Below are 19,044 nucleotides of genomic sequence, written 5' to 3'. Positions count from 1 at the left end.
AAATTAATTTCATGCCTTTGTACTTGTTATGCGCGATGAATTTTCGATTTTCGTATCACACGACACCACACAATGCAATAAACATTTTGTTTTACTATACAATTATTGTACAGGTTTCTGTTGGAAAAATGTACAAAGCAGATTTTAAATACTCGAATTCCCAACTCAGTTATAGATGAACAACAAAATCCCTTTGAAAGTGAACTGAACTCTTTACAGATAGCCCCCCCCCCCCCTCCCCACATCAACAGGGATAGGCAATTGGACTCAATTACAACACATGCTCGTTGCTCAAACACACAACACAACGCCAGCCAGTTTCGATACAAAAGTGTTGTCAGTTCGGAGGAACACGAAATTAACTAATAAATAAAAAGGTGAGCTCTTCAATTCTGTACAAGAATTACTTGAATATCAATGTACAAAACATCATGTAGAAACCTTTATAGCTTAAATGGCTGTTGCAAACACATTTTTGTTTATTTGTTCGTTGTGTTCAATTGTTGGAACACTTAGAACAAACATGGTCACTTTTGTTTTTGAGGTCCGGTGGAAGAAGAAAACCCCTCAACTTTCCAGTGAGAAATAGGTGTTTAAAAAACATTCAGTGAGATGTTTAAAAAGCTACAGTATTAAATTTTCTCATAAACGTTGCAACCCTTGTCTTGGCACGTACATCAAAGACCAGGTATCACCTGGTCAAACATGTTCAGGCCCACTTAGCATGAAAATGTTATCTGGAGAATTTAAATCTTACCCCCCCTCCCAAAAAAAAAACAAAAAAAAAAAAAAACACACACACACACACACATTGCCGCTGTCTGAAAACTTTGAAATGGCAAAAAAATGTTAAGTCTGTGTCCACAAGTCAGGATGGCATAGCTTTAGTCTTTCCATGTTTTCAGCAAGTATCTTCTATCTTGGAAGATAATACTTATAATACAGTATACAGGCTGCATATTGCCTTTGGAAACAATTTCTATGTATGTACAATTTACTTTACAGGAGCTTTAGGGTAGTAAGAGTACAGTGGACCCCCGTGTTACAGCGTCCCTGGCTTACGTTTTTTCATGTTGCAATGTGGAATACTGAGTTTTTTCGATCCCTCTTAAAGGTATTTTCCCTGCTTTGCCGCTCAAAGGTAAATAAGTCCTTTCTATATTTTTTATTTATGATGTTTCCTGATTGTATACATGTATATTATATATACGTAGCACTTACTATACTATTTTGGTACCAATTTTTAATGTGTGTGTACAATTCTGATGTTTTTACCTGGGGTTTGAAACGCATTAGCTATTTAACATAGGTTTGGCTTGCCCGCCATACGGTGAATTCGCCTTATGAGCTCAACTGCGGAACGGATTAATCTCGTATCACCGGGGCCCACTATAATTGGTTTTGGACTTAACAATCTATAATTTTGCAGCGTGATTGTCCTGGAAGTCCTGGGACCACAGTTTAAGAGGCACTGGTCTGGAATTCGCGTCTGTGCTTGGGCCATAATAAAACATCTGAGAAAATATGGAAAAAAAAAATCAAAATTTGAAAATACACTGTAGATGACACACTGAAAAGGCTCTCAAATGGGGAAAAAGGCTCCACTCCTGATTTTGATTCCGCCTCAATACCAATACTACATTTATGACCCATAACTTACGTTTGAATATTTATCCTTGCATATTTTCCCACAATAATTTTTACGCCGACTACCAAATTCAAATAAATTTGTTTTGGAGTCCCCTGCTTCAGGATGAGAAAGTCTTTCAGTGTGACGCCGGTCATCATGGAAACCTTTTTACCCGCCCCTCAGTACACGAATGCAAGCTCGCTCACACAATCAATTGCTCGCACACGCACGCATGTACAAGCGCGGTGTTGGCACAAACGGCCCCAAAGTGACAAACAAGAGTGACTTTGAATTGGATGAGATGATATAAACAATATTTGCTCCCTCTGAAATGACACCTTGATACAGACTTCTCTCCTTTAGCTAGAAATAAAGAGCCTTTGATGGATGAGTGCACGCGGGCAGCCCTTGTCAGTCAAATCTGTGAGATGAGGCTCTGCTTGAGGACCTCAAAATACAGAAGTGAGCACAGAGTGAGGTCCAAAGAAAGTCGCCATTGATTATACCGCCGCTGACAGTGGACTTCAGACCTTTCAAGCGCGAATACTGATTTGGTGTTAGCTCCAGAATCAATATGTAAGTGAAGAGGGGTGACGGCAATGGGGAGGGAGGGCGTTACAGTGTGCTGTGTTGCCGATTGTTTAGTGAGGCTTCCTCCCGCTCGAGTGTGGGACACTGGGGCAGGTCCTTCTGGCAAGGCTCCATGGTAACGGCCACGCCAACGCCGCTACGCCCGGACGTCATGTGCGTTACCTCAGACCAAGTGTCCTTCTCGGGATCGTAACACTCCACGCTGTCCAGAAACGTGTTGCCGTCGTAGCCTCCTGTCAACACAAACCAGTCATTCAGTTTGTCTAATTTGCTTTAGTGGGAAAACATAATTAGTCTAACAACAGCGGGGATATGTTTGAGACCTACCACACTATATCAGCAATTCTGTAATATAGAGCTACAGTAGGTATACTGCGTAGGGGGACTATGCTCCTCACCCAAAACATAGATGCGTCCATGTAAAGCAGTGACTCCCAGAGCACTGCGTCGGTGCCTCATAGAGGCAGCAAAGCTCCACGTGTCCGTTTCCACATTGTAGCGCTCCACTGTGTTTAGTTGGTTTGTGCCATCATACCCGCCCATCACAAAGATTTGATTGCCCAGAGCGCAAACACCTGAGGAGGATAGATGTTGGTCAATTAATTTCATTTTATTTATTTATTTATTTATTTTTAAAGAAACCTAAACCTGTATTTGTTGCTCACCAGCTCCAGAGCGCATAGTGTACATTGAGGCCATGGTTTTCCACTCGTCCCTCTCCGGGTTGTAGCATTCGCACGAGCTGAGCCGACTGTGCCCATCAAAGCCGCCCACGGCGTACAGTAGCCTGTTGATAACGGCCACGCCCACCCCAATCCGCCTTGTCAACATGGGGGCGACCAGCTGCCATTGGTCCCTTTCTGGATCATACCTACAGAGAAGACGCAACGTATGCTAGTCAGATCAAGTTTTATCTTGATTAGGGATGAAAAACAAATGAGTTGACCAAGTCGGGTAAGTCAACCTTAAGAATGGGCTGACTAAAAATAAGCACATTGAAGCTTTGCTGGAATCAAAATTGCGCCAACCTTTTCTAAACTGACCTTTCTTGCAGATGGATGCAGTTGCAATGGCAAGGAGGAAAGACCACCAAAAACTGAGGATGTCAGATGTTTGGAATAATTTCCAATGTTAAAAAAGTGAAAAAAATAAAATAAAATGATAAATCAGCAGTACTTTGACTGTTGCTGAGGTAAAACAGAAAACACCCGAATGCAAAGACCGGTTCCATTTTTTGATTTGGTGCAACACATGGTAGCCAAATGGTTGATCCTATTTGTGTAGGTACTTAAAATCACATAGATTTAGTAGTTAGGTGGCTTTCATTATGGACAGTTTTAGCACAAGGAGTTTCCTAAAGGGAAAGAAAGTTCCTAAACTTCCTAAAAAGCGAGCTGTATTATCTGAGATCATAACCTGTTATACAAACATTCTATTGTTTGGTTTTAAGTGTTCAAATTTTAACCAGTAAAGGGAAGTCAAGACCATGCCGAGTCTGCTCATCAAGAAAAAAAAAATACAAGGGAAGTTACAGATCTCATAGTAAGTAACAGGCCGCACGACTGTCAGGTTTACGCATGGGAAATTGTTGAAGAATCATCTGTAGGTGACTTAAAGAACACTATTTAAAGTGTAACATACAAGAAACATTATTTATATGTGAACTAACTGCTAGTTGTTTTCTCTGATCGGGTGGGGCTGCTACTGAGAGCGGGGCAACGAGCAGGAATGCTCAGAGAAGCGCGAATGAAGTAAACACCAATATGGAGGTGCTTTTGGTGAGGAAATAGTCCTCTGACATGGTTAAACGCTCCATTACATTGACTCAAACTCTTTGTTTCTCGTCCTATAACACGTGCGTTTTATCTCGACGGACTGTCCGAAAACTTGCCTTTCCACGCTGTTGTGGTGAATGCATCCATGGGATCCACCCACCGCATATATCATGCAGTCGATGACTCCCACTCCTATTCGGTTTCTGGGGACGCTCATGGGCGCACATGGCAACCAGCAGTTGTTCATGGGATTATAGCAATCCAGCGAATTGGAGTCCATGTTGCCGTCAGGGGCGTTGTTTCTCCCACCCACGGCATAGAAAAGCCCACTGATGACACAGGCTGCCAGTCCACTGCGAGGTACCTGCAGGTCGGCCAGCCTGAGCCAGGACCCCGTGCAAGGATTGTACGCCTCCAGGTAGCTGAGGGACTGCTGGAAGTAGCCCCCGGCCGTGTAGATGAGCTGGGGCACCTTGGGGGTTCGGCAAGAATTGACTTTGGTGGGCTTGTGCAAGGTGAGGTCCTGGAAGATTTGCGCAAGGTAGTCTTTACACTGGGGGTCCCAGTCAAGCGACTGAAGCTGCGCCTGCAGGAAGTTGGGGGTGAGGGAATGGCAGCGAACAGCGTGGAGTAAGGCCTGGACGTACGGCCGCCTGTTCTCTCGGTCGTAGCGCACCCAGGCCTCGCACGCGCGGAAGACTTCAGACTCGCAACGAACGTTGAGCTCATCGCGGCTGATGAGGGTCATCAGCTGGCAGTGGGACAAGTTAAAAAACTCCTCCTGGGTTGCCACCTGGAAACGAGGATGTTGTTACCAACTCCAAAAAGGCCGAATAATTCACGAATCGAGTTCAAATCCACATTAGGTGAAAGCAATTTTAAAATGATAAGGGCTGCAATTTGGGAGGGGAATATTTTTGTTTTTAAATTCTACTTATTTATAAAGTTCCTGATAAATGCATGTCGCGTGATACATTTGATTGTTTCACGAAACATGAAACACTGAAGTAATAAAGCCTCCAATTTGTTTGCGTTACTACTGTAATCTGATTTAGGATTCTGTGAAACGTACAAATATTAGAGAACAGCAATTACATTTACAAGACCAATGCATTTCGATTGATTAAAAAAAAAAAAAAAATAGATTGTTGTTTTTCTTTATTAAAACCAAAAGCAAAAATGATTTTTTGGGGTAGTGGTGGAATGAATTAATGTCATTTATATCAATGTGGAAAATACATTTGTTCTACAGTTAAACTGATTTCAGATCTTTGCAATGGAACAAATTGAGCTTGCAAGCAAAGATGCAACTGTGCAAATACTGCGCGTGTTTGATGAGAGTACCTGACTGAAGTTCATGTAGATGTATTCCCGGGCTTTCTGATGGAGTTCCGTGCAGCCGATCTGCTCCGCAAAACTGGCGATGCCAATGGCATTACTGGGGTCAAGTTGCTGGACCAGAAAGTCACAGCAGGCCTTGACAACGCTATCTATTTGGTACATGACAGCACCGTTCATGATGTGGATCACACACTTCTCTCCAACAGAGATACTGGCTGTGTAGGCAAACTCAATCAGTCGATTCATTACCTGCATAATCAGGAGGACAGAATACATTGTTTTATAAAACTAGGTAATTGTCTCTGTAAGTTAAGCTTGTAGTTTTTCCAGTGTCTTGGTCAGCCACATGACTATGAAAAGGCATGTGGTTTGCGGAACAACCAAAATGTTCAGAAATAATATAAGTCATCCAAAATTTGGATTTGAAATATAAAGGCAAATTCCCTAAGACCAAGCATCTCAATGATTAACTTGTTACCTAACGTGCATGCTTTTTGTTTGCATGTGACCACAGGGTAAGAGTGATCAACACGGAGCTTAGTTGTCAGCATCATAAAACCTTTAACTATACAGATGATCTTTTCAGTAACATTTTAACACTCAGCCGTCATGAAAATGCAAAAATAAAGTTAACCATTGTTCAAGGTGCTGGAGAGGAACTAAGGCCAGCCATGGCTAGCCGATAATGAAATCTTGTTATAAAAAGTATGATCTCAAACTTTCATTTAAACATATCTATAGTAAAAATTAAAACTGTATAGTATGAGGGACTTTTTTTTTTAAGGTCATGTGCCGTGCAAGGATAAGTGGAAGAAGGGACACTCATTTCTTTTTAATCTTATTATTTATGGTCCTGAAATGTTTCGATACAACATTTAAAGTTTGGTTAGGATCATTAATGTTAACAGCAATCCTGTACTGTGGCAGAGGATTGTGCCTGGAGTGTAAAAATGATTTAGAATCATTGTTACCTCACTATATATAATTTTTACCTTACTTACTATACAACTCGTCACATCACAAATCAAAGCAAGTGATTTCAGCATGAGGGGTCTTACCTTGGGGTGTATGCCCTCGATGGGCACCAGTTCCATGCCACACTCTTTCAGGCCATTGGTGAACATGGCCCTGAAGACCGGCGACGAGGACGCCAGCACCACCTTGTGAGCCACAAAGTCCACAGCCTCCAGGTCCCGGTAGCGCACGCGCAGCGTCACGTCACAGAGCTGGCGCTCCAGACGCAGTTCGTTCATGATGGCGAAGGCGGCGGCCGTGTGGCTCTCGAGGGTGTAGCTGAAAATGCGGTGGCCGTTGCGCGTGGACGGTGTCACCAGCGCTTTGCATTCTGTCAGGCACTCTGACATTTCCTTCCTTGTCTCCTCTCCTTAGTGTCTCACGCAAGAAACATTTGGCAGTATCATGGCACCACTGGGCAAGCGTGGGTGAAATTGGGGTGGGTCCTGTGGTTTGTCTGACTTCGATTCAAATTTATGCAGATACAATGACTCTTTTGTTGAGTTCAGTACCTGTGTCAAGCTTTGTGATTCATTGCCGCGCTACAAGGGACCACATAGTTTCTTGGACTCTTACGTGACTCAGTTCCAACATTGCTGTAATGAAACTTGAGAATTCCATTGACTAGCGAGAGCTAGCAAAACTCAATAGCCTCAACTGAAACCAGTTTCAGCTATTTGTGCCATGAAAACAGCTTTGCAAACAAATTCTTTAACTCTGATGGGAAAAGAGAATGTAGTCCAATATTTGCAAAATGAAGCTCTTGCGTTTCTGGACAGCCCATTTACCCGGTTAGTTGGAATGTTTTCAATCAGCACACCGAAAAACAGTTCAGAAGGGGGGGGGGGGGGGATTCCTTTCACCGAAAATTTAAAAAAACATTTGAGTGTTGTGCACAAAAATTTGTTGTAAGAATAACTTGGTGGTCTTTCTGAAAATGGAAGTCTGGGAGAAGTAACAATTATTTGGTAGCTTTTGTTGTTGAATCCGTCCACGGCTCAACACCTGGAATGAGAGGAGAGAAAGGGACATTAGATATTCACTCTACTTAATACGGTGTCAAAATACATCTCTGCGCGTACCTACTAAAGTTAAATAAACATGATCCCTGGTTTTTTGTATTCTATGCCACAGCAGGAATATGCTTAGAGAAATTATTCCAAGTGCAATGACATTGACACCTCATTCTTGTCATGCCACTTGAAGTCATCGCAGCACAGATTATAGACTCCTTCCTCATGTTTGGAACATAGCTGAGGCACCTTAGATCTAGTGCAGTGACGTGTATGAGATGTGAATGGAAAATCTAAGTACTGCGACCAAGAAAAACAGACATTTACGGGCTATTTTATTGCCGGGGAGTGGCTTTCAACAAACTTCATTCAATCTACTATCAACTTAAGAGTGCATTCAAAATGCTTGAGGAGGTGTTCTCGGTCTTAGCCCGCTTGAAAGCAAACTCTGGTGCAGCCCAAGTATGAATGCCAGCATTCAAGAGCCAGCATTATCGTACTGAACGCAATACATCCCAAATGGTGTCGAACTGTGGTTCAAAAGGTCCGTCTTTGTATTGTTACGGCTTTTTTTCCAATGTCGGGACGGGTGACAGGAAGGTTTGTATGTAATTACCTTAGTAGATTCATTAGTTACAGCCAGGAGCAACATTAGCTGATAAAACCATACATCACAGCTGTCATTGGACAACTTCTGAAGAAGGTGGCAACGTATGTCGGAACTGGCAAAGAAAATACTGCCATTTTTCTTAAGAAAAAAAAAAGTCACAGTGTTGAATTGTGTTGGGACTTCATCCATTTTCTAAGCGCTGGGTAAACCAGTAATAAATGTACCATTTTTGTTTTGATTTGGTTTCAAGCAGAGCACTAGAATTTAAACACAACCTTAGGTTGTAGCTGAACTGTAAATGTTTAAAACCAGCTTAAGAAGCCATATCATGAATGAAGGCCATGGAAGTTGAAACTTTGGGTGTGACTGAAATTAAGTCCTCACTCAGCATGACTCAGTCTTTTATTTTTCCTTGTATGAAACAATGAAAATAGTCCATGAAAAATACAAGCAAAAGTGTCGTAGTTTGACTTGCGTACAAATATTATATTACATGCGTTGCAGTTGATTGAGAGGTGAAATTATTATTATTTTTTGTTTGTTTTGTTCAGTTTCGGTGCTCAGAACAAGATGGGATCATAAATAACAAAAAGAAAGTAAAATGTCAATGGTGTTTGTCTAACAAACACAACAAAGTCCATACAGTATGAGCAAGAGGGATTTCTGGTCTTTGGAGGCAGGTGTTTATATCTCACTCCTGACAGGTCAGTTGCCATCAGAGCCATGTGTTCAAGGTGCACTGATTAATTGAAAAGTAAATAATTATCAAATTAATTGATTATTTTAGATACTACATTAATCATTTACTTTTTTTCATGAAGAATTGCCCAAATGCTCAGAATTTTAGCTTCTCTGCAGTATTCTCTGATTTCTGTAGTTCTGTGAAAGCATCCTGATCAACTATGTGTTGGATCATAATCGAACATTTGCTTTCACTTTGGAAAAAACAATAACCAACCCTTTTCTAAATTTGTGCATTTTCTACACCATCAATTTGAAATAATATGGGACTGAAATAAAAAAAGATTTTTTTCAATTGATAAAGCACCGTATTTTTTGGACTATAAATCCTAACGTTTTCCTCATTATTCAAGCCCTGCGTCTTATAGTCCAGTGGGACTTTTTTGCAAGACAACAGGAGACAATGCACCCGTCAAACAAATGTGTGTATCTGTTCAAGGTGCCATTTTAGGGAACAACTATGTAATAGAACTGAAAAGATGTGATCAATGGCTGTACTGAAAGAGTTCTGAAATAATGTTATTAAAAATATTTTTTAAAATGTTTAAATTGATTAAGAGCTTGTAGAAAAGTTTGGGTAAATTTGTGACGTGTTAATATATGATTATATTATTTCATTTATATATTTATGATTGTATATATGAATTATTTGCAATGTGTTTATATGTTCATTAAAATAATTTATCAAACAAAGGGAGACAAAAGAAGATGCTAATGAAGTATTGATTTTGAATTTCTATTTAACTGACAGTATTCTGTGAGTGTCAAAAATATCCATCCATCCATTTTCTATAAATATGTTGGGACCAAACATGCAGGAATGTTCAGTCTGTTCGAGAGGATGTTGCTATTGGCAGACAACTCCCCAAAAAATTAAAACACATCCATATACCATCTTTTTGCATAAATATCTGATGTTACGACCTCCAATGTGACTTATTTGTGACAAAAATATTTTTTCCCCCTCAATTTCTGCTGCTGTGGCTCATTGTCGGGAAAATAAGGTAATTGTTACTGCAGGCTTAGTTGTGTGTTTAAAACTCATGGATTTGGGAAAGTACTCTGGGCAACTGTTGTTGAGGTACCCAACAGAAAAGGACAACTAAATGAATGAATTGGTATTTATTTTTTATAATCTTTGTGTTGATAAAATATTAAGCTTCATATTGGAAATGTATGATTAACAATTTACAGACAAAATAAATTCTTGTTTTTGAATAAAGCACTGGAAAATATTTTTTAGATACAATTTACTGATACATCAATAGCATAATCAATTAATAAATGTTAGTTGCAGGCTTAGTTGTGGATTTAATACTCCCAAAGGAGTAGCCACTTTAGGCAACTCTCATCGCAGTATTCCACAGTAATGCTAAAAAGCCAAACTGCCTCAGGTTGGAGTCAACTGGCATCTGCATTTACACCTAAGAGCACCTGACTCTATTTTGGAAAGCTGTTCACTGCTCCAGTGTTTGACAAATGGCAAAATTGTTAAGGTCAAAATGCAGCCGTAATCAAACAGTTAACCTTGACAGTGATATGAAACATGCTGCGCACGTGATGTACTGCTTTGCCTACTCTGCTTATAACCTGAAAGTGCACACTGACAATTTCAAAAGTCCGTCCCAGCTTTGCACAGTGTGGTTAGGCTTGTTTCTGCATCCAAACCAAGTTCCTTAGCTAACAGCTACCTGGTCTGTGATTCACACTGATCTGAACACTAACAAAAAATGTGTTCATCATTGACCCAGGCCTCAGAGCCAAACATTTTGAGATGTCAATGCAAAAACTTAAAAGTTTCATGCTTGCCTACGGTTATGAAAAAAGTAATATATTTTTACACTAGTTTATTTGCCTCAATGACATTGATTCATTTGGGCTAACAGATTATTCAAAGTCGAATATTCGGCATGAGAGGCATTCTAATGAGATCCCTTCATGAAGTGAATTTTCTTAACTACTTATCCTGCTTCCATTGTTAAATTTGTGACCCCGTGACTTATCATTTCAAAGTACATTTGTTGTGAACGTTTCAACCATATAACTAAATGCAGGGATATGTATTGAATAACAGTACAGGTATACAGAATGTAACAAAAAACATAATGTGACAAACATTACATACATTTCTACGGTGTTCATAATGACACTCTGCGGCAAACCATAACTAGAAAATGGAATTTAAAAAAAAAAGGTCTCTGTCCTAAAAATGCAATTTTGTGCATTTCAAAGAAAACCTATAGCTTACTGCACGAGTTCAACACAGTTTGTGACTCCCACTTTTTGTCCCTCAGCCCTAAAGCTTACACAACAGCTTTTACATGTTGCCTCTGATTTTAAAAACAAACAAACAAAAAACCAAACTAAAACCAAGAAGCAAGAAACTCGGACTGTAAATGGGCAAACGAGGACAAGCCAATAAACTCGAATACGTTTGAACACTGGCATGCTGGCAAGGACTTACTCGGTGACTCATCTCTAACTCTTCACCGTGGAACTGAATGTACCAAAACATGACCCACAAGTGAAGCCAGTTCTTACATAATGAATTTACACAGAATACGGCTGCCGCGTACTCAACCCTCTCCATTCATTGCTTCTTCTGCTTTTGTTTTTTTTTTTTTGTACCAATTCACATCCACATGCCGCACTTGGCGCTTGTTTTGCTCGAAAACGCCAGCGGCCAAACGCTCAGAACAGAGATGCGCCAAACATAAAGCTAAAATCACAGAAGTCTTTCTTCGGAGCTACGAAAACGTCCAACTTGTTTCTGGGCGACGCAAATGAGCTTGCACTTCATTGTAATCAAAGTGAACGAGCTACCTTCCTGATAATAACAACAGACGGTAGCTAGCGCACTAAACCGCTTCGAGAACAAACACGCACAATCGGGTGCAACTACCCGTGTTTCGGTGGTATAGTCAGCAGCTGGCTTTCCACAATGTCCACATTACAGTCGAACTTGAGGGCAAATCTGTCAGAAAACATACTCACGTCGTGTCGCCGAGTACCTCCATGATAAACTGTGCGCCACATAAGAAAGGGGGAGGGAGTGTGTGTGTGTGTGTGTGTGTGTGTGGGGGGGGGGGGGGGGGGGGTAGCGGTAACTCACCATGACTAAGCATTGTACGAGGGCCTCCCCTCCCCTTCACAATAAGAGCGTTCTGCCGTGGCCTTAGTTGACTCATGTTGACGGTCAATGGGCTCAAATCTTTAAGAGCTTTTATTAAGAAAAGACTGTGTGTCAGAGTAAATGTACTGGTCTGGCTGACTGCCAGGGTAGCTCAATGAAACTACAAGTAGACTGTTCAACGTTAACAACCTCGACAAAATCAATCGATCGATCGATCAATCAATTGCTTTTCATTAGTTCTTTTTTATAACAAGCTCTTAAACTATAATAACCCTCTGTTTTTCAAAAACCTCTCAGTGCTGTGGCAATGTTTGTATTGGTTGTTATATGCTTTATATAGTATTTACACTGTTTTGATCTATCTATCTATCTATCTATCTATCTATCTATCTATCTATCTATCTATCTATCTATCTATCTATCTATCTATCTATCTATCTATCTATCTATCTATCTATCCATCCATCCATCCATCCATCCATCCATCCATCCATCCATCCATCCATCTATCATAGTCTTTTGGCAGTTGGTAAAAGTGGCCGGCTAAAGATTGAATCATGTACAACCATCTATTCTACCTACAACCACAGGGTGGCAAGAAAAGGCAAAGCTATGTACTGTATACACAAGTTAAAAAAATGAGCTGAATGAGCCATTTTCTTTTTCTTATATATATATTATAGTTTTCTAAACCATTGCAGTCGTCTGATTGGCAGGACTCACTACTGATTAAACAGATGACTTCCAAAATGTAATATGACTCAAAACAAAGCAATGATATAACCTGGCCTTTCCTTTACATTCATCACTCCAACTCTGTCTTTCGTTACACTCTATTGACCCCAGTTGCTTAAATAGGTCCTTGCAGACATATATATATATTTTTTTTAACCCAAAACATTATCCTAAGGCTGCTCCAAGATAGGCTTGGTGTTATGTTTTCTGTCATAAAAGGCACGTTGCTGAAGAATTGGTCCAGTGGGCTGCAAAGTCTCCTGGAAATATTACTTTATGATCTCTGACAGTTTAATTTGCTATGTTAATTTATCATAAACATGAGAAGAGGGGGTCTGTTAATAAATTTCTCATCAGTGGACACCTCTAGCATAGGAACAACATGTGGAAATACAATCAAAGGAACCCCCAAACCCACTTGGGCTCATTTATTAAAGTCTGTCTTTTGGGAGCGTGGGGATATCACTAAAGCAAATATGAATTTGAATAGAGCTCGCTTTTAGCATTTATCTATCCATTTGCCATAGCACTTGCCCTCATTAGATTTGCGGGTGAGCGAAGCAAATCCCAGGTGACAGTAGGCAAGATGCAAACTACACTCACACTCATACCTACTGTATGGGTAACGTAGAGCAGTGGTGTCAGTCATAAGGCTTGTGGGCCATTAGCAGCTCTTCAAAGGTCATAATCCAGACTGGGGTGGATTTTTTTTTTTTTTTTTTGAAAAGTGTAACATGTTGAGATTGGATTGGCTCCTGTGAAGTGAAATTATTTTAGGATGATTCTCATCGAGGTACAGAAGAAAACGTACCCCCCATGGTATAACATTTTATTTCTGTGATGAAGACATTTTTAGAAATGTACGGTTGTCCATGCAAATTAACGTAGACGGTAAAAAACATCCAATAAAACCTTTGACTGATTCATACTATTATTGAAATTGCAAACATTTTTGCAATGACATTTCAGACTGATCATACGATCTTCAAAAAGGTGGAAATAACTGAATGAGGGCTAGTTGTAACTATTTGCACTAAAATGCGAAACAGTCATTTTTCATAATTTATTAGACCACGAGGTACTGGTCCAGATCACTTGAGATAATATTATGAACATGGAACTAAATGTTTTTGACACACTTCAGTAAACATAACTATCTGTCACTTTTGAACTGTTTTTACCAGCCTTTGATTTCAAGTGGCTAAGTGTGTGACGGACACACTTAAAATAACTTGATTAGCAGTCACTCCGGCCCTCTGACAGAAACTATGATTACAATCTGGCCCATGATAAAAATGAGTTTGACACCCCTGCAAGTGTAGTCGGTCTGCAATGGAAGAAAGTTATGTGGTAAACCACGCTATATTTGTTTTATTGTAGCATACGGCAGTTAACCTCATGTGTTGATACAAAGGAAAAAAAAAGGACCAAAACGGTTTGGTCACCCTTTGAATAAGAGTTGGATTGTGTTCTGCTTAGTTATGTATGTTATGTATGTATTATATAATAGGTCAATGTTCTTGGCAGATGTGAGTAAAGAGGGCTCATTTCCTGTCATGCTACTTGTTGTTCTCTGAAATGTCAAAATGCACAATTTGAAACAGTTAGAATTAGCCCAAATCCAGAAACATTTGAAGTCCTTTAATAATAATGATAAAAAAAGACATCAATAACAGACACTGTTATAAAATGTACATAATTTACTATATAACAGTTACTAAAGGTTTTCAAGGAGAAATGTTCACAAGATGAATTACAGTACAAAAATAAAAACAACAAAACTCCATCATTTCTCAATTAATGTCCTGGCAGAGGACAAAAGACATTTGTAGAAAAGTGTAATGCCACACGATATAAAAGAAACAATGTGACGGTTCTGTCAGTGTATTCAAAAAAATATTGTGCTCATGTGTCCTAGCTTTGCATCCGGGCTGACATTTCACACCAAAACCAACACATTTTTCAGTGGGCACAGGATGACATCCCTGTCATTTCAAAACTCTGCTGTTCTCTCCCACACTAAGCATTGAATCTTTTTGCGGTCCACAGATGAGTTTCTCTTCCTGTTCATTTTGCCCTTGAATTGCCAACAATGTAAACTACGGAGGCTATTGAACACACTATACATCATCACACCCAGGGCCTTCGATCCAGCGAAATCCATATGTTTACAGATGTACATCATCGTGTGTGTCTGTGCTCATTTATGAGAAACCGCACCAAGGGCCTGAAGAAAGCTACTCAAGCAAAAGTCTGAATGTGATATATTTACATTAGTCAGTCATTGGTTTCATCAAAGCGTCCTTCCAGGCTTGGATTCAAACCACACAACCACAGAAGTGCAAGCCAATTTCTCTGTTCTCTATGATATCTCAGTGCAAATTAGTTGACATGACTTGCTTTGTTCACATTTGAGTGGCCTTGTTGTCTCACTGTGTAAACTACATGTCATGGTTGTCTACAAGTGAACCAGCATTGATTAGTCTTCAAAAGGAATATTTTATATTCCTTAGCTTTGTGTATAAGATGCTTTGATTTTAACCAACTCATTTTCAGTCTTGTCCATAGTCGTCCTTTCCCACTATACAGAACCAGCCGGCCTCAACTCAGCTCTGCTCGCTGCTGTTGGAAATGTCGTCATTCGGATTACAGCTGACTTTGGGCGAGATGCACGGAACACTCGCGGGCGTATATAATAACCTTTAATGCTAGTCGCTTTTTGCCATTGAAGGCAGAGGGCAGCCATCTTGCAGCTAAAAACAGCTATTAAAGCTATTATCAGCACATGTTCACTGCAAGGATCACAGCCAAATTGGGTTTTCGAAACATTGGGAAGATATATTCGTTTCCTCTCTTTAGTGGAGAGGGCTGTGTTAAATGTGCAATTTAGATTAAAACCGTGACGCAAATATACATCATTTGCGGTTCTTATTTTCTACGATTGTTAACACACATTACCTGCATATTTTCTCAGCACAGAGAGCACAGAATATATTCACGGTAAGCACGCTAAATGAGTGGCCATGCAAGATGGCCACTCACATGGCCACTCGCTTAAACACACCCGTGGGAACACCACGGAAAGGTTACTAGTCAACCGTAATCCATATATGGACAATCTTTGTGTGAGCAAGGGTTTAAACCACCAATGTGGTATCAACTTGGCACACGGCAAGTCCTTCTTCGTTTGCTTTTGTGACTGGCTCACTGGTAAACTGAGGCTGTACTCTGCAGTGGGAAAAAAAATGTGCTACATGCCATATGTTAAGTGCGAGGCGAGCTAACAAGTCTTTAAGGCTTGAAGAGTTTAGGGTAGAGGGTCTTAATGGGAGACGGCGTGGTAATCACGTTCCCAGATGAGACTGTTGTCTCCATCCCAGCCTCCAACTTCTGGGAGGGCACGTCTGTCTTACTGAAGCTGCATTCTAGGAAGGGCATGCCAATCTTCTTCACCTGGCCATCCCGGGTCATGAGACACGGCCGACAGAGCAGTCTCAGAATGGCTCTCCTCATGTCCTTGCTGGTCAACGTGTAGATGATAGGGTTGAGGAGCGAGTTGACCATAGCCACCCCCAGGAAGTAGTCTGCCTTGAAGAGGAGGTGGCAGCTGCGTGTCGGGCAGAAGAAATCCAGGAGGAGGAGGAGAAAGAGGGGCAACCAACAAGCGATGAAGACGCCCAACACAATAGTCACCGTTTTGAGGAGGGCTATGTACTTTTGGGACTTCCTGGCCAAGCCCTTTCTCATGCTGCTCGACAAGCCTAACCGCTGGCGCTGCGTATTGGTGCGAACAATGCGGAAAACCCGGACGTACAGGACCACGATGGCGAGGAGAATCGCGCTAAAGACTGATACGCAGCACAGGATGTAGCTCTTGGCATAAAGAGGAAGCACGGTGGAGCACTGGTCCAGTCTGTGGATGCAGTTCCATCCCAGGATCGGAAGGACACCCAAAAAGGCCGCGAGGGCCCAACTGGCACAAATCAGAGCCAACATCCGGCCCCGCTTTGCCCCGTGGTACGGCCTCATCGTCACCATGGTTACATGGCGTTCAATCGCAATGGCCAGCAGACTGATGACGGAAGCAGCCAGAGTGATGAAAACTCCTCCCTCCCTTAAGAACCACAGCAACGGCGTCAGCTGCAAAGTCTTGGGCCCGGACATGACGATGTTGGCCATGTAGGTAATACCGGCCAGGAGATCCGACAGAGTCAGGTTCCCCAGGAGGTAATACATGGGCAAGTGGAACTTCTTGTTCCTCCAGATAGCCAGGAGAACCACGGCGTTCTCCAGCACGATGAGCAGACACACCACCAGGAAAGCAATGCCTTCGGGTCGGAGGCCGTCACGGTAACGGTCCCCCTGCAGCTTGCCCGTGTAGTTGTAATGTTCCATGATGACAGACTTGTCCTGGTAATGCCAAAAGAACTGAAGACAGCCATAAGAGGAGACAGTCATAGAAGATGGGCGCACAGTTGGGAAAGTCCCAGTGTGGGCAGGACTTGAAACCTCCATATCTTATGGTACTTTTGCTTCAGCCGAGCAGCTATAAAGTCATTTCAGTTGACATGCTTTTGGCCAGCATTATGGAAAAATGTCCTTCAACACACAGGGGACGAAAGGATATTCATGTAATTTTCTTGAATTTTCATCCAAGATGTTTTCAGTTTCACCACAAGAGGAGGCTATTGAGCCCTCTTTTGTCCAGGTCACTGCAGCAGAAAAAGATGAGAAAAGGATTCTGTGAGAAATGTTGAACTTGGTAAAATGATACAAACGATGAAAATAATAACAGTAATTTATAGAAAACATGTTGTTGCCATATCATAAGTCCACCCTTGCTCAGTAAAGCATAAGGCTGTAGGAAAAATATATTCTAAATACATCAATGTCCTTTGAATAATTTATTTACAACCACTATTGCTGTGGCACACTTGTGAAATTACTGAGTTAACCCATTTGACAAGATATGTCGTTGATCATCTATCGATACCAGTATACCTGTATAGTGACAGGCTGAATAATAAAACACTCTTCCACTGGATGCAGGAAGGTAAATAATTAATCTGTAGCTCCACTTCTTGAGTGATTTGTTTGCTGCTGAGTTCTAAATTAAAATAACGTGAAAATGGTTACTGTTGTTAAATGTCATTCTTTGGCCATGTTAGTGTCAAGCAAATGTTTAGTCTCATATGTCTCAGTGTCAGTTGAAGAACATATCAGTCTCTCAGCCCTCGCCTCATTTTAGACATGTGCACCCAATTTGAAGGAATGCAGCTGCATTAGCCTTACCATCCACATCCAACATGCATTGTATAGATGAGGTATTTGAAGTTATGCACATTGAAAATGTGCTATAGCCATCAGTGCCGAAGCACATACGCAAACTATTATCGTGAATTTGTCGTACATTTGTACTCGAATTGTTAAAAGCAGTGAAATTAAAGTCAATCAGATGTAATTAGACCTGCATTCCACACGCTCCTTTGTGAGGTTTTTTTTTGCCGACACCTCTTAGGTTAACATTTCCTAGCAGAGGATAGTTCATACATTTATTTTATTTTACTGGTACACACACATTGAGAAGTTAATATCAAATTTATAAGATGTACAGTAAATATCAACAAATCATCCATTAAAGCCAAAACACTAAATCACTCAATCAAGGATGTATGCATTGCATCAACCTTTGCTTATAACAGCAATTTGATAACAAAATGAAACTAAGCGCTGTACGGTATATTTTAAAGCAATAAAGGGAAATTCCAGTTGTTTCTTTCTGAATCACATTATGCAAAATACTGTTTCTATCGTGAGCGGTCGACAGGATACAAATTCAGTTAAACAAATGTTTACCAAACTGCCAGTTTAAGTAAAAACTAAAACTATTGTCAAGGAGTTATAATTCAAGTCATCACATGAAAAACATAACTTTCAAGAACCTTTACCTTGAAAATGGTCAGTTTTAGATGCCCCTTAGAAGTATACAATCCAAATGTGAGCAACCACCAAGTGAGGCGAACTTTGCAGGGTAATGAAAAGTAAGATCTCAGTTCAAACATGCAACAGCTGAAGAGGCTGGCCAGCCCAATTTTCGCTCTCTCTCACTCTCTCTCTTTCTCTCTCTCTCGCGCTCTCTCTCACTCACTCACGTTCCCTCACTCACCCCTTAAAAACTATGAGAACAACAAATATATGATGCGCTGAATGAAGAAATACAAATAGTCCAGCAACATGGGAAATAGTTACAAACATTTGTCCTGATACCTTGCTGCAAAAGTCCATTTGTGCAATGAAGGCAACTTAAATAGTATGACAGGCGTGGTCTCTATGCATCAATAAAATAAAAAGCAGAAAAATTTCTGTGGATCACCACATTGAACAAGATATACAGTATTTAAAAAAAAAAAAAAAAAAAGACATTTGACCAAGGACCAAGCTCTCCATTCTTATCGAAATGC

General features: G+C 40.7%; 2 protein-coding genes across 3 annotated transcripts; both read right to left on the bottom strand.

The window, feature by feature from the left end:
- Window positions 1–73: 73 nt before the first annotated feature.
- keap1b (kelch-like ECH-associated protein 1b) lies at window positions 74–11,794 on the bottom strand. 2 transcript variants are annotated; one of them, XM_088419575.1, is made up of 7 exons: window positions 11,710–11,794; window positions 6,396–7,356; window positions 5,341–5,586; window positions 4,113–4,789; window positions 2,887–3,092; window positions 2,620–2,796; window positions 74–2,454 (listed from the first exon to the last, which is right to left on the bottom strand). In XM_088419575.1, the coding sequence occupies exons 2-7, from the start codon at window positions 6,699–6,701 to the stop codon at window positions 2,246–2,248; spliced, it is 1,821 nt and encodes a 606-aa protein (XP_088275701.1). In that variant the 5' UTR covers window positions 6,702–7,356; window positions 11,710–11,794; the 3' UTR covers window positions 74–2,245. The 2 variants fall into 2 exon arrangements, with proteins under 2 accessions (XP_088275701.1, XP_088275702.1); XM_088419576.1 differs by having other exon boundaries at window positions 11,618–11,729.
- Window positions 11,795–14,203: 2,409 nt separating this feature from the next.
- Window positions 14,204–18,685, bottom strand: s1pr5b (sphingosine-1-phosphate receptor 5b). The gene is made up of 2 exons (XM_088420442.1): window positions 18,532–18,685; window positions 14,204–17,295 (listed from the first exon to the last, which is right to left on the bottom strand). The coding sequence occupies exon 2, from the start codon at window positions 17,096–17,098 to the stop codon at window positions 15,875–15,877; it is 1,224 nt and encodes a 407-aa protein (XP_088276568.1). The 5' UTR covers window positions 17,099–17,295; window positions 18,532–18,685; the 3' UTR covers window positions 14,204–15,874.
- Window positions 18,686–19,044: the final 359 nt, after the last annotated feature.

Source organism: Hippichthys cyanospilos, chromosome 7 (genome assembly GCF_059441005.1).
Source record: "Hippichthys cyanospilos isolate Australia breed blue-spotted pipefish chromosome 7, RoL_Hcya_1.0, whole genome shotgun sequence".
Taxonomy (NCBI): Eukaryota; Metazoa; Chordata; class Actinopteri; order Syngnathiformes; family Syngnathidae; genus Hippichthys; species Hippichthys cyanospilos.
This window is presented reverse-complemented; position numbering and strand designations above follow the sequence as displayed.

Excerpts from the sequence above, each read along its gene's own strand:
- keap1b (XM_088419575.1), bottom strand. The coding sequence starts at position 6,701 with ATGTCAGAGTGCCTGACAGAATGCAAAGCGCTGGTGACACCGTCCACG. Across the intron at positions 5,587-6,395 it reads TCGAGGGCATACACCCCAAG|GTAATGAATCGACTGATTGA; the intron begins GTAAGACCCCTC and ends CTGATTATGCAG. Across the intron at positions 4,790-5,340 it reads TCTACATGAACTTCAGTCAG|GTGGCAACCCAGGAGGAGTT; the intron begins GTACTCTCATCA and ends CCTCGTTTCCAG.
- s1pr5b (XM_088420442.1), bottom strand. The coding sequence starts at position 17,098 with ATGGAGGTTTCAAGTCCTGCCCACACTGGGACTTTCCCAACTGTGCGC.